The sequence below is a fragment of the Xenopus tropicalis genome, chromosome 1 (assembly GCF_000004195.4).
Source record: "Xenopus tropicalis strain Nigerian chromosome 1, UCB_Xtro_10.0, whole genome shotgun sequence".
Classification (NCBI taxonomy): Eukaryota; Metazoa; Chordata; class Amphibia; order Anura; family Pipidae; genus Xenopus; species Xenopus tropicalis.
This window is the reverse complement of record NC_030677.2, coordinates 162,260,222-162,274,027: the sequence shown is the minus strand read 5'-3', so window position 1 is coordinate 162,274,027 and position 13,806 is coordinate 162,260,222. Positions and strand designations below refer to the sequence as shown.

Below are 13,806 nucleotides of genomic sequence, written 5' to 3'. Positions count from 1 at the left end.
AATTTGTTAGCATCCCTTATCTGTCCCCCCACCCCCCAGTCAGTGTTGAAAAAGTTTTTGGACAGCAATACAAACATGAAAAATGTTCCTGGGGGTGTTTATAAGAGCTATAATTGCCTATTTGGTAGCCCATGTGTTGACTGGAAGCCTACAGAAGGCTCTATTTAGCAATTAAACTGTTTTTAAAGAATAAGTAAACCTTTTGTTTTTTCTATGAGTAAAATTACTCTAAACAGCCTCCAGAATTACCTACCTTTGTCCCAGCATTCTCTCTGACCTGGTTCCTTAGTCAGAAGGTATTCATTTTCATTGCTTCCTTGTGCAGAGTGAAGCCCCGCCCCCACTTCCTGTTCAGGTCTCTCCTCAACAAAAATAAAGGCTAATGCACAGACTGGCTCCTGCTGCCTCCAGGCATGCACAGAAGGCTCTCCACTTCAACAACCTTTTCCAGTTGAAGAGAGATCTGAACAGGAAGTGGGGGGTGGGGCTTCACTCTGCACAAGGAAGCAACGAAAAAGAATACCTTCTGACTGAGGAACCAGGTCAGAGAGAATGTTGGGACTAAGGTAGGTAATTCTGGAGGCTGTTTAGAGTAATTTTACATTTAAGCAATCAAAACTTGCCTCAGAAAATTCAAAAATAAGCACCTGCTTTGAGGCCACTGGGTGCAACATCCAAGGGATTGGTGAGCAACATCTTGCTCCTGAGCCACTGGTTGGGGATCACTGATGTTGGCCATGCCCAATAAATCCATTAGAACCTAGACCTGTTGACTGCAGTTTAAACAAATATTCCTATTAACCACAACATCAATATGGAAAAAAAATCCCACAGTTCTCTTGTGTGTCCATTTTTTTCTCCTTCTGAATAAATGTCTTAAAGATTCCCAGCAATGATGATTCAGTTATGGTCTCCAAGCAAGTATTCCTGCGCTTCTTTCAAAACACCTTCAGGATCTGCTACTTTCACCTAGACAAACAGAAACATATAACAGGTTCTCTATAGATTTGCACAGAAATGATGGGAGAATAAATATGTTACATATTGGCCTGTATTGCTCAGACCACCCTGCAAGGTACCCTAACTGCCCATAATATGGCTGACACATCTGTTCTTTGGGTGTCTGAAAATAGTTCACCTTCAGCTCTGTTAAAAGGGTAGTTAACCTTAGGCTGATGCCACACGAGGCGTAGGGCTGAAATTTTCGGCAAGCGGAAAAACGCTTGGCGAAAATTCAGCCCTACGCCTGCTACTTGTGCCTGCACCCGAATGAATGGAATACGCTCGGGTGCAGGCACATGTAGCCGATATACGCATGAAAATGCGAGAGAATGCAAAGTCTCGCGTTTTCATGCGAATATCGGCTACATGTGCCTGCACCCGAGCGTATTCCATTCATTCGGGTGCAGGCACAAGTAGCAGGCGTAGGGCTGAATTTTCGCCAGGCGTTTTTCCGCTTGCCGAAAATTTCAGCCCTACGCCTCGTGTGGCATCAGCCTTAAAGTAAACTTATAATATGTTATAGAATCCAGCAGCATTTCTAGCCCTAATGCTGCCCGCCCCACGCTTACCTTTACAGCACTGGAGGGGGGCCGGGGGAGGGGACCCACATAGCTAGTGCAGTTGCGCTCCCTGCACTAGAAGGCTGAATTTCCAGTTTAACCCTTTAAGTGCCAGCCGAATTCGTCATTTCGGTTCCCCCCAGTGCCAGACGTTTTTTAAGCATTTTGTACTCATTCACTTTAACAATGTTTTTTGGTAGGAAAACCTCCATGAAACTAGGGAAATTATATATCGTTTTTTTAGTCACTAATTGGGCTTCGACATACATATCAAATTTTATAACTTTTCTGGAGATATGATGTGTATTTTGGGTGAAATATGTAAAAAAAAAAAAAAATTATGAAAAATTTCTGTATATTTTGAGGTTTTTTTCCATAGAAAAGTTAATTTTACACACTTTTTTTTGTCGTTTGTAAAAGCCCTGATACTCCCAAGTCCAACGATACCAAATATGTGGTGGTACCCCACAGTTCCTGTCCAGAAGTAACCCCCAAACTAAAGCAATACTTAGTACAATATCACACCAGAACAAAGCGGAAAAGCGCTTGTAACAGTTGATGCAGCATAACTTATATGTAAATCTAAAATATCCCCTCATGTTCGGTATCTTTAGAAACTACAGACCTTCAGGTTTCTAGGTGCAATGTAGTTTTCTCTCAAAAGCCAAATACTTTTTGTCAGTGCATTGTGCAATTTGGAGCTTTTTTTGACATTTTTTTTTTTTTCTAAAACGTAAACTTGGACGCATGATCAAATGTGGATTTGACAAAAAAAAATCTCATAAAAATTTTCTAACAAAGGCAAATTTGAAAGACAAACTTCTCCTGAATAAAATGATGCCCCATATGTATGGGTGCACATAAAGACATGGGCACCAAACACTCCAAAGCAGGGGCAATGCATAAAGGCAATTACAGCTAAAAATTTGGGGGCTGCGCTCTATGTGCACTACCTGCAGTTTTTCAGTGTTAACCCCCCCTACCTGTGAAATAACCCCCACAAACTATATATTTCTGAAAAGTGCACACCTTCAGCTATTCAGAGACACCACTCTTCTCTTTCTACATGGAAAATTGTGGATGCAGTCCCTTGCAGAAGTCAGCGCTTTGGTCAGAAATCAAGGAAAAAAACAGATACAAACCTAGATTTCTCCCCAAAATCTCCATGGCAACTACCAAAAACTTACTAAACATCAATCTGCAAGTTCCCCTGAATAAAACGATACCCCATATGTATGGGTGCACATAAAGACGTGGCCACCAAATGCCCCCAAACAGGGGCAATGCATAAGGGCAATTTCAGTTGAAATTTTGGGGGCTGCGCTCTATGTGCACTACCTGCAGTTTTTCAGTGTTAACCCCCCCCTACCTGTGAGATAACCCCCACAATCTATATATTTACGAAAAGTGCACACCTTCAGCTATTCAGAGACACCACTCTTCTCTTTCTACATGGAAAATTGTGGCCGCAGTCCCTTGCAGAAGTCAGCGCTTTGGTCAGAAATCAAGGAAAAACCAGATACAAACCTAGATTTCTCCCCAAAATCCCCATGGCAACTACCGAAATCTTACTAACCATCAATCTGCAAGTTCCCCTGAATAAAACGATACCCCATATGTATGGGTGCACATAAAGACGTGGCCACCAAATGCCCCAAAACAGGGGCAATGCATAAGGGCAATTTCAGTTGAAATTTTGGGGGCTGCGCTCTATGTGCACTACCTGCAGTTTTTCAGTGTTAACCCCCCCTACCTGTGAAATAACCCCCAAAATCTATATATTTACGAAAAGTGCACACCTTCAGCTATTCAGAGACACCACTCTTCTCTTTCTACATGGAAAATTGTGGCTGCAGTCCCTTGCAGAAGTCAGCGCTTTGGTCAGAAATCAAGGAAAAACCAGATACAAACCTAGATTTTGGTCAGAAATCAAGGAAAAACCAGATAAAAAACCTAGATTTCTCCCCAAAATCTCCATGGCAACTACCAAAAACTTACTAAACCTCAATTTGCAAGTTCCCCTGAATAAAACGATACCCCATATGTATGGGTGCACATAAAGACGTGGCCACCAAATGCCCCAAAACAGGGGCAATGCATAAGGGCAATTACAGCTAAAATTTTGGGGGCTGCGCTCTATGTGCACTACCTGCAGTTTTTCAGTGTTAACCCCCCCTACCTGTGAGATAACCCCCACAATCTATATATTTACGAAAAGTGCACACCTTCAGCTATTCAGAGACACCACTCTTCTCTTTCTACATGGAAAATTGTGGCCGCAGTCCCTTGCAGAAGTCAGCGCTTTGGTCAGAAATCAAGGAAAAACCAGATACAAACCTAGATTTCTCCCCAAAATCCCCATGGCAACTACCGAAATCTTACTAACCATCAATCTGCAAGTTCCCCTGAATAAAACGATACCCCATATGTATGGGTGCACATAAAGACGTGGCCACCAAATGCCCCAAAACAGGGGCAATGCATAAGGGCAATTTCAGTTGAAATTTTGGGGGCTGCGCTCTATGTGCACTACCTGCAGTTTTTCAGTGTTAACCCCCCCTACCTGTGAAATAACCCCCAAAATCTATATATTTACGAAAAGTGCACACCTTCAGCTATTCAGAGACACCACTCTTCTCTTTCTACATGGAAAATTGTGGCTGCAGTCCCTTGCAGAAGTCAGCGCTTTGGTCAGAAATCAAGGAAAAACCAGATACAAACCTAGATTTTGGTCAGAAATCAAGGAAAAACCAGATAAAAAACCTAGATTTCTCCCCAAAATCTCCATGGCAACTACCAAAAACTTACTAAACCTCAATTTGCAAGTTCCCCTGAATAAAACGATACCCCATATGTATGGGTGCACATAAAGACGTGGCCACCAAATGCCCCAAAACAGGGGCAATGCATAAGGGCAATTTCAGTTGAAATTTTGGGGGCTGCGCTCTATGTGCTCTACCTGCAGTTTTTCAGTGTTAACCCCCCCTACCTGTGAGATAACCCCCACAATCTATATATTTACAAAAAGTGCACACCTTCAGCTATTCAGAGACGCCACTCTTCTCTTTCTACATGGAAAATTGTGGCCGCAGTCCCTTGCAGAAGTCAGCGCTTTGGTCAGAAATCAAGGAAAAACCAGATACAAACCTAGATTTCTCCCCAAAATCTCCATGGCAACTACCAAAATCTTACTAACAATCAATCTGCAAGTTCCCCTGAGTAAAACGATACCCCATATGTATGGGAGCACATAAAGACGTGGCCACCAAATGCCCCAAAACAGGGGCAATGCATAAGGGCAATTTCAGTTGAAATTTTGGGGGCTACGCTCTATGTGCACTACCTGCAGTTTTTCAGTGTTAACCCCCCCTACCTGTGAAATAACCCCCAAAATCTATATATTTACGAAAAGTGCACACCTTCAGCTATTCAGAGACACCACTCTTCTCTTTCTACATGGAAAATTGTGGCCGCAGTCCCTTGCAGAAGTCAGCGCTTTGGTCAGAAATCAAGGAAAAACCAGATACAAACCTAGATTTCTCCCCAAAATCTCCATGGCAACTACCAAAAACTTACTAAACATCAATCTGCAAGTTCCCCTGAATAAAACGATACCCCATATGTATGGGTGCACATAAAGACGTGGCCACCAAATGCCCCCAAACAGGGGCAATGCATAAGGGGGGGCTGTGCTCTATGTGATCTACCTGCAGTTATATAGTCTAAACACCCCCATACCTGTGAAATAACCCCCGCAAACTATATATTTCCAAAAAGTGCACACCTTCAGCTATTGAGAGACACCACTCTTCTCTTTCTACATGGAAAATTGTGGCCGCAGTCCCTTGCAGAAGTCAGCGCTTTGGTCAGAAATCAAGGAAAAACCAGATACAAACCTAGATTTCTCCCCAAAATCTCCATGGCAACTACCAAAAACTTACTAAACATCAATCTGCAAGTTCCCCTGAATAAAACGATACCCCATATGTATGGGTGCACATAAAGACGTGGCCACCAAATGCCCCCAAACAGGGGCAATGCATAAGGGGGGGCTGTGCTCTATGTGCTCTACCTGCAGTTATATAGTCTAAACACCCCCATACCTGTGAAATAACCCCCGCAAACTATATATTTCCAAAAAGTGCACACCTTCAGCTATTCAGAGACACCACTCTTCTCTTTCTACATGGAAAATTGTGGCCGCAGTCCCTTGCAGTAGTCAGCGCTTTGGTCAGAAATCAAGGAAAAACCAGATACAAACCTAGATTTCTCCCCAAAATCTCCATGGCAACTACCAAAAACTTACTAAACATCAATCTGCAAGTTCCCCTGAATAAAACGATACCCCATATGTATGGGTGCACATAAAGACGTGGCCACCAAACAGGGGCAATGCATAAGGGGGGGCTGTGCTCTATGTGCTCTACCTGCAGTTATATAGTCTAAACACCCCCATACCTGTGAAATAACCCCCGCAAACTATATATTTACAAAAAGTGCACACCTTCAGCTATTCAGAGACACCACTCTTCTCTTTCTACATGACAAATTGTGGCCGCAGTCCCTTGCAGAAGTCAGCGCTTTGGTCAGAAATCAAGGAAAAACCAGATACAAACCTAGATTTTGGTCAGAAATCAAGGAAAAACCAGATAAAAAACCTAGATTTCTCCCCAAAATCTCCATGGCAACTACCAAAAACTTACTAACCATCAATCTGCAAGTTCCCCTGAATAAAACGATACCCCATATGTATGGGTGCACATAAAGACGTGGCCACCAAATGCCCCCAAACAGGGGCAATACATAAGGGGGGGCTGTGCTCTATGTGCTCTACCTGCAGTTATATAGTCTAAACACCCCCATACCTGTGAAATAACCCCCGCAAACTATATATTTACAAAAAGTGCACACCTTCAGCTATTCAGAGACACCACTCTTCTCTTTCTACATGACAAATTGTGGCCGCAGTCCCTTGCAGTAGTCAGCGCTTTGGTCAGAAATCAAGGAAAAACCAGATACAAACCTATATTTCTCCCCAAAATCTCCATGGCAACTACTAAAAACTTACTAAACATCAATCTGCAAGTTCCCCTGAATAAAACGATACCCCATATGTATGGGTGCACATAAAGACGTGGCCACCAAATGCCCCCAAACAGGGGCAATACATAAGGGGGGGCTGTGCTCTATGTGCTCTACCTGCAGTTATATAGTCTAAACACCCCCATACCTGTGAAATAACCCCCGCAAACTATATATTTACAAAAAGTGCACACCTTCAGCTATTCAGAGACACCACTCTTCTCTTTCTACATGGAAAATTGTGGCTGCAGTCCCTTGCAGAAGTCAGCGCTTTGGTCAGAAATCAAGGAAAAACCAGATACAAACCTAGATTTTGGTCAGAAATCAAGGAAAAACCAGATAAAAAACCTAGATTTCTCCCCAAAATCTCCATGGCAACTACCAAAAACTTACTAACCATCAATCTGCAAGTTCCCCTGAATAAAACGATACCCCATATGTATGGGAGCACATAAAGACGTGGCCACCAAATGCCCCAAAACAGGGGCAATGCATAAGGGCAATTTCAGTTGAAATTTTGGGGGCTGCGCTCTATGTGCACTACCTGCAGTTTTTCAGTGTTAACCCCCCTACCTGTGAGATAACCCCCACAATCTATATATTTACGAAAAGTGCACACCTTCAGCTATTCAGAGACACCACTCTTCTCTTTCTACATGGAAAATTGTGGCCGCAGTCCCTTGCAGAAGTCAGCGCTTTGGTCAGAAATCAAGGAAAAACCAGATACAAACCTAGATTTCTCCCCAAAATCTCCATGGCAACTACCAAAAACTTACTAACCATCAATCTGCAAGTTCCCCTGAATAAAACAATACCCCATATGTAGGGGTGCACATAAAGACGTGGCCACCAAATGCCCCAAAACAGGGGCAATGTATAAGGGCAATTTCAGTTGAAATTTTGGGGGCTGCGCTCTATGTGCACTACCTGCAGCTTTTCAGTGTTAACCCCCCCTACCTGTGAGATAACCCCCACAATCAATATATTTACGAAAAGTGCACACCTTCTGCTATTCAGAGACGCCACTCTTCTCTTTCTACATGGAAAATTGTGGCTGCAGTCCATCGCAGAAGTCAGCGCTTTGGTCAGAAATCAAGGAAAAACCAGATACAAACCTAGATTTTGGTCAGAAATCAAGGAAGAACCAGATAAAAACCTAGATTTCTCCCCAAAATCTCCATGGCAACTACCAAAAACTTACTAAACCTCAATTTGCAAGTTCCCCTGAATAAAACGATACCCCATATGTATGGGTGCACATAAAGACGTGGCCACCAAATGCCCCCAAACAGGGGCAATGCATAAGGGGGGTATGTGCTCTATGTGCTCTACCTGCAGTTATTTAGTCTAAACACCCCCATACCTGTGAAATAACCCCCGCAAACTATATATTTACGAAAAGTGCACACCTTCAGCTATTCAGAGACACCACTCTTCTCTTTCTACATGGAAAATTGTGGCCGCAGTCCCTTGCAGAAGTCAGCGCTTTGGTCAGAAATCAAGGAAAAACCAGATACAAACCTAGATTTCTCTCCAAAATTTCCATGGCAACTACCAAAAACTTACTAAACATCAATCTGCAAGTTCCCCTGAATAAAACGATACCTATGTCTGGTTGCACATAAGTACATGGCCGCCAAACCTGAAAATGCATAATATTGGGGCTGCACTCTATGCACCCCTTTTTTTTTTGCCTGCACCCGAATGAATGGAATACGCTCGGGTGCAGGCACATGTAGCCGATATACGCATGAAAACGCGTGAGAATGCAAAGTCTCGCGTTTTCATGCGTATATCGGCTACATGTGCCTGCACCCGAGCGTATTCCATTCATTCGGGTGCAGGCACAAGTAGCAGGCGTAGGGCTGAATTTTCGGCAAGCGTTTTTCCACTTGCTGAAAAAAATCAGCCCTACGCCATGTGTGGCATCAGCCTAACCCTTGGCAATAGAAACTACCAGAACAATCTTAGCCTTTCTAGAACAACTGAAATCAAATGAAGTTAAAATGGAATAAAACCACTAAAAGCAATCAAAGAACAATAATTGCAATGAAATCGGTGGTCAGAGCCCTGGATCCACCAATGTCACTGCAAAAGCAACCTTTTTGGGGGCACTAAACACACAATAAAGAACAATGCAAAGATAAAACACCATAAAATCAGTAAAATCCAATAAAACCACCTAAACCAACAGAAGAACAATAATTGCAATGAAATTGGTGGTCAGAGCCCTGGATCCACCAACGTCACTGCAAATTCAGCACCCAATAGCAATAAAAAAAGTTACAGTGCAATAGAATAATAAAAAACAGAAATCAATTATGAAAATGCCAAAAAAACACTAAAATGCAACCAAATAAATCAGATAATTATAGAGCAAGATCAGAAATAAAGTTTTAGTAAAAAAAAAGACTGCCAAAGAAAGCAAAGAAAGAAAGAAAAGAAAAGAAAGATAGAAAAAAAAAAAAAAAAAAAAAAAGTGTAAGTGTAAGTGTGTGTGTGAGTGTCTGTGTGTGCTTGGGAAAGTTGTAAATAAGTGTGTATGTGTACAAAAGTGTAATAATGACAAAGATAGAAGAAAAAATTGAAAAAAAAAAAAAAAAAAATTTTTAGACAGTTGAGATCGAAATAAGCAAAATAAACAGTGGTAGAGAGTTGTAGTTCAGCTTACCCAAGGCAGGCAGGCGATCAGGGGCGACCAATCTGGCAGGAAGGCAGCAGGAAGGCAGCAGGGGAGCTCCATCAGGTCCGAAGTGCGCAGCAGGAATGAGGAGCCGACAGTAGGCGGCGCTATTTAAAGGGACAGCAGTGGACACGTCATCATCGCGTGTCCACTGCTGTCATTGGCTGGCGACGCGATCGTGGGACCGGATCGGTGAGTATGACTGTCTCTGCTCGTTGCCTAGGGGGTTGTGAAGGGTTTACAAGCGCTGCGCTGCTTTAAAAGCGAGCGCAGCGCTTGTAAACCTGATAGTGCTGTAGGACGTAGATTCTACGTCCTGTGGCACTTTGGTCCTTTGCTACCCAGGACGTAGAATCTACGTCCCATGGCACTAAAAGGGTTAAAAACTAAATTTTGGCTCTTAAAGTTACCAGAAGGGGATATTTGGTACCCTTGTTAACTTGCTGTGCGCTGCCACCTGAGGAGAGTTTATTTTCAGCCATGGCCTCATGGCAGCAGCGCTCCTGAGAATGTCTTATTCCTAGCGATTCAATTCAATTCTAGCTCTCAAATTGGAGGGGGTTGGGGGGTTATTGCTAATTTTAATACCAATCTTTATTCCCTATACTACTTATATTTCAGTCTCTCATTCAAGCCACGTCCTGTTTGCTTGGGCAAATTGGACCCAACCAACTATATCGTTGCTAATATTCCAAACTGGAGAGCTGCTAAACTAAAATCTAAATCATTCTAAAACAGATATAGAAGACCAATAGTAAATGATCTTAAAGTATTTCTGTTTACATCATTTTAAATGTTGCGTTCAAAGTGAACTACCCCCTTTAGGCTAATGTCCCAAGGGGAGACCACAGGCAACTAATCTCCCTGAAATGCCTTCCCACTGGCAATGATGTGAACCACCGGTGGGAAGCAATGCTCATAGCTAAGTTGCCAGAAGTTTCCTCGCAAAGGAAATAACTTTTAAACCATTGAAAAATGTGAATGTTTATTGGAAAGTTGCTTAGAATTACATAGTTGCCCACAATATGAGAGATTTATCACGGGCGACTAATATTCCCATAGGGCATTAGCCTTATTCATTTGGTTTCTATCACATTGTTTCAGGAGTCAGAGATAGTTTTGCAGAGAATGTAATCAGCCAGACAGATACTTCCTTTTTATAGCAAATACATTTACAAATAACTTCTAAACCATTAAAAACTTGAATGGTTATTAGAAAGTTGGTTAGAATTACACACAAAAAAATTTGGGGGTGAATTTGCTTGTTTCACAAAACCAAGACACATTGAAAAAAAAAATACTTATTTTTATGTACCCTGCTAGGTATTTCTCCTTAGGGCAGGGTACATGGGGAGATTAGTTGCGTAGCGACAAATCTCCCCGCAATGTCACCCCACTGGCTAGAATGTAAATCAACGGTGAGATGGCATGCGAGGCGCCAAAATTTGCCATCCCACCGGCGATTTACATTCTAGCCTGTGGGATGGCATTACAGGGGGATTAATCGTCTGCAACAACGGAGATGTGTTGCAGCATGACTAATCTCACCGTGTGTCACTGCCCTTAGAGGGGATGAGCTTGCCTAGTCCGTAGCTAGCTGTCTGCAATCACACCAGCTATCCCACTCTAATCTGCACAGGGCTGTATTAAGGTCTTGTATTGCACCTGCAACGATTGCTAAAGAAGAAGGTACCCTACCCGTCAACTCTGTTGCTGGATTTAGGTGGGAAGCTTTTCCCACCCCGTGCTTTTATTTACCATATAGGCTCGCAAGGGCAGTCCCCCTCTAAAGCTGCTCCCTAGGCATTGGCCCTTGAGTGCCTGCATGGTAGGTATGGCCCTGTATCTCCTTGCTGCTTCACCAGATTCAGACCTTGAGAAGTCAGTGGAGGCAATCTACTCAAAGGTATTGCATATATGTTAGGAGACACCATGCCCACTAATGTCAGGGGTGGGTGCATAACACTAATTTTAAGGTTTTCCACATTTTATTAAAGGCATACTGTCGTGATTTTTATAGTGTACTTTATATTTCTAAATTACACTGTTTACATAGCAGATAATTCACTTCATTTAAAATTGTATTCTTGAACCAACAAATGTATATTTTTTAGTTGTAATATTGGTGCGTAGGCGCCATCTCATTGTGCCTGAGTCTGAGCTTTCAGAAAGAGCCAGCGCTACACATTAAGACTGCTTTCAGAAACCTATTGTTTCTCCTACTCCCATGTAACTGGAGGAGTCCCAAGCCGGACTTGGATTTTTTTACTATTGAGTGCTATTCTGATATCTGCTGGGAGCTGCTATCTTGCTCCCTTCCCATTGCTCTGCTGATCGGCTGCTGGGAAGGAAAGGGAGGGGGGTGATATCACTCCCCTCCCAACTTGAAGTGCAGCAGTAAAGTGTGACTCAGAGCACAGGTCAGTATTCCTTTATATCATTTAAAACCCAAACACACATTCTCCTGCAAAGTGTGGAATTTTAAGGGGTGAGTAAACCTGTGAGAATAGTTAAATAAGAGACCTTAAATGTGCAGTAATGTAAGTCAAAGGAACAAAAATATGATGACCTGTCAGTTTCTACAATCCAGCACAGTATCAAAGTGGAGTTGTTAAACAAGAAAAGAACCTGCTCCATCAGGTTCCCTCCGGCTCACCCCCATCACACACACGTACGTGATGCATTTCAGAGCATTCCTCACTTTTAGACATGATTTACTAAAGAGGATGCAGGCAGATTTACACCAAGCTCCCAAATATCACATTGCATTTTGGTAAATAAAGGGCAAGCAAACCCTAATTTGAAATTGCTCTCACAAGTTTACTCACCTTTGAACCTCCACCCCCTAAAACCCCACTCTTAGCAGGATGATGTGTGTTTGCCCCTCCCCCCAGTGATTTAACTTTTCCTTCTCCTTTTCTTGAAATCCCAGGGCCCATGCATGTGCATAGAGTCAAATAGCCAACTTTTTTTGTTAAAGTTTGGCTTGTCACTGTACTGTGTATGCACAGTCAGCACGAGGAAAGAATGTTACCCCAGCGTGGGGTATCAGGTAAGTGAGTACAATCACTGGCACCTCTGCTATTGCAGGAAAATGGATTCCATCTATTTTAACATACTGGTCTTGATGGCCTCCCTGCATCTAGACCAGTAAATCATGACAAACTGGAATGGCAAAACCCTAGAGCTGGAGTGTATTGATAAGCAGCACCACCTGCCCCTTTAAACATAAGGTTTTACTTGGTGCTGGTTGAGGGGGGGGGGAGCCTTACCATACCCCTTGTATTATTGTTAGGCTACAACTCCCTGCATCTCAGACAGCCCAAGGCTCTTAAGAAATTCTAGGTGTTGCTGTTCATCAGCCTTTGAAGAACTGCAGTTTCATGGGCGAAAAAGCCTACAACGCATAAATCTGTGTTAAACAATTTTTTTAAAGTTTTTTTATCCTCCACCTGAATATGTCAGAAAGGAAGGAAGGAAACACAGTTGTTTTAAAGGAAACAGATGGCAGCTCTCAGAATCAGTGACACAGCTGAATATCTTTAGGAGACCTCTAAAGCTTTTTAAAGTGACTAAAAGGGCTGGTTTTAGAGTAGAAAAGAGACAGCCCTGCTTCTGAGCATCACTTGGCCCCTTTAGGTCAGTGTTATTAAAGGGGCTGTATACCCCTTGTTTAACATGATTTGTTGTTTGTTAATTTAGATAATTAGATCAGCAGTGCATAGATAGCCAAGCTAATATGGAGGTGGACTATTTACACAGATAATCTAATTATTTACTTCACAAGGACCAAACATGGAATAGCTTCATTTTCCCTGTTTAGGCTGATGGCAGACAAGGTGTAGGGCAGATATTTTTGGCAAGCGTAAAAGCGCTTGCTGAAAATACCGCCCTGCGTCTCCTACATGTGCCTGCACCCGAATAAATGAGATACTGTACACTCGGGTGCAGGCACATGTAGCCAAAATACGCATAAAAAGCAAGACTTTGCATTCTCTGGCATTTTTATGCATATTTCAGCTACATGTGCCTGCACCCGAGTGTACAGTACCTCATTTGGGTGCAGGCACATGTAGGAGGCGTAGGGCGGTATTTTCAGCAAGCGCTTTTCCGCTTGCCGAAAATATCCGACCTATGCCTCGTCTGCCATCAGCCTTATCTGGTTTTGGTAAAAAAAAATTTAAAAAATTGTTCATGATTAAAACAATAGGCAAAAAGTATGTCCGGCACAAGCCCTATTGATTGCATTCATGTTGAACAGAGAAAACCTTTGGATTGCCAACAAATCTACACAAAATACAATCAATACAATACCAAGTGCTTATTATGGTGAGCAATAATTGTTCCTTCTGGCTGTTGACAAGCATGCTGCAGAACATGTATATATGTATAACTTTAATCATATAACAGTAATAATATGAACAGGAATGACAAAATGTCGAACGCTGCAATAAATATATTAAATATACAGAGGTAGGA

The 13,806-nt window shown here is 42.5% G+C and overlaps 1 protein-coding gene across 1 annotated transcript in view; it reads right to left on the bottom strand.

The window, feature by feature from the left end:
* Positions 1-834: 834 nt before the first annotated feature.
* The window catches only part of morn3 (MORN repeat containing 3), a 31,988-nt gene continuing 19,016 nt past the window's right edge, over positions 835-13,806 (bottom strand). Inside the window, exon 6 of the mRNA XM_002937694.5 lies at positions 835-969. Within this exon, the coding sequence (XP_002937740.1) occupies positions 901-969 (69 nt within the window). The 3' untranslated portion in view covers positions 835-900. The remainder of the gene's footprint in view (positions 970-13,806) is intronic.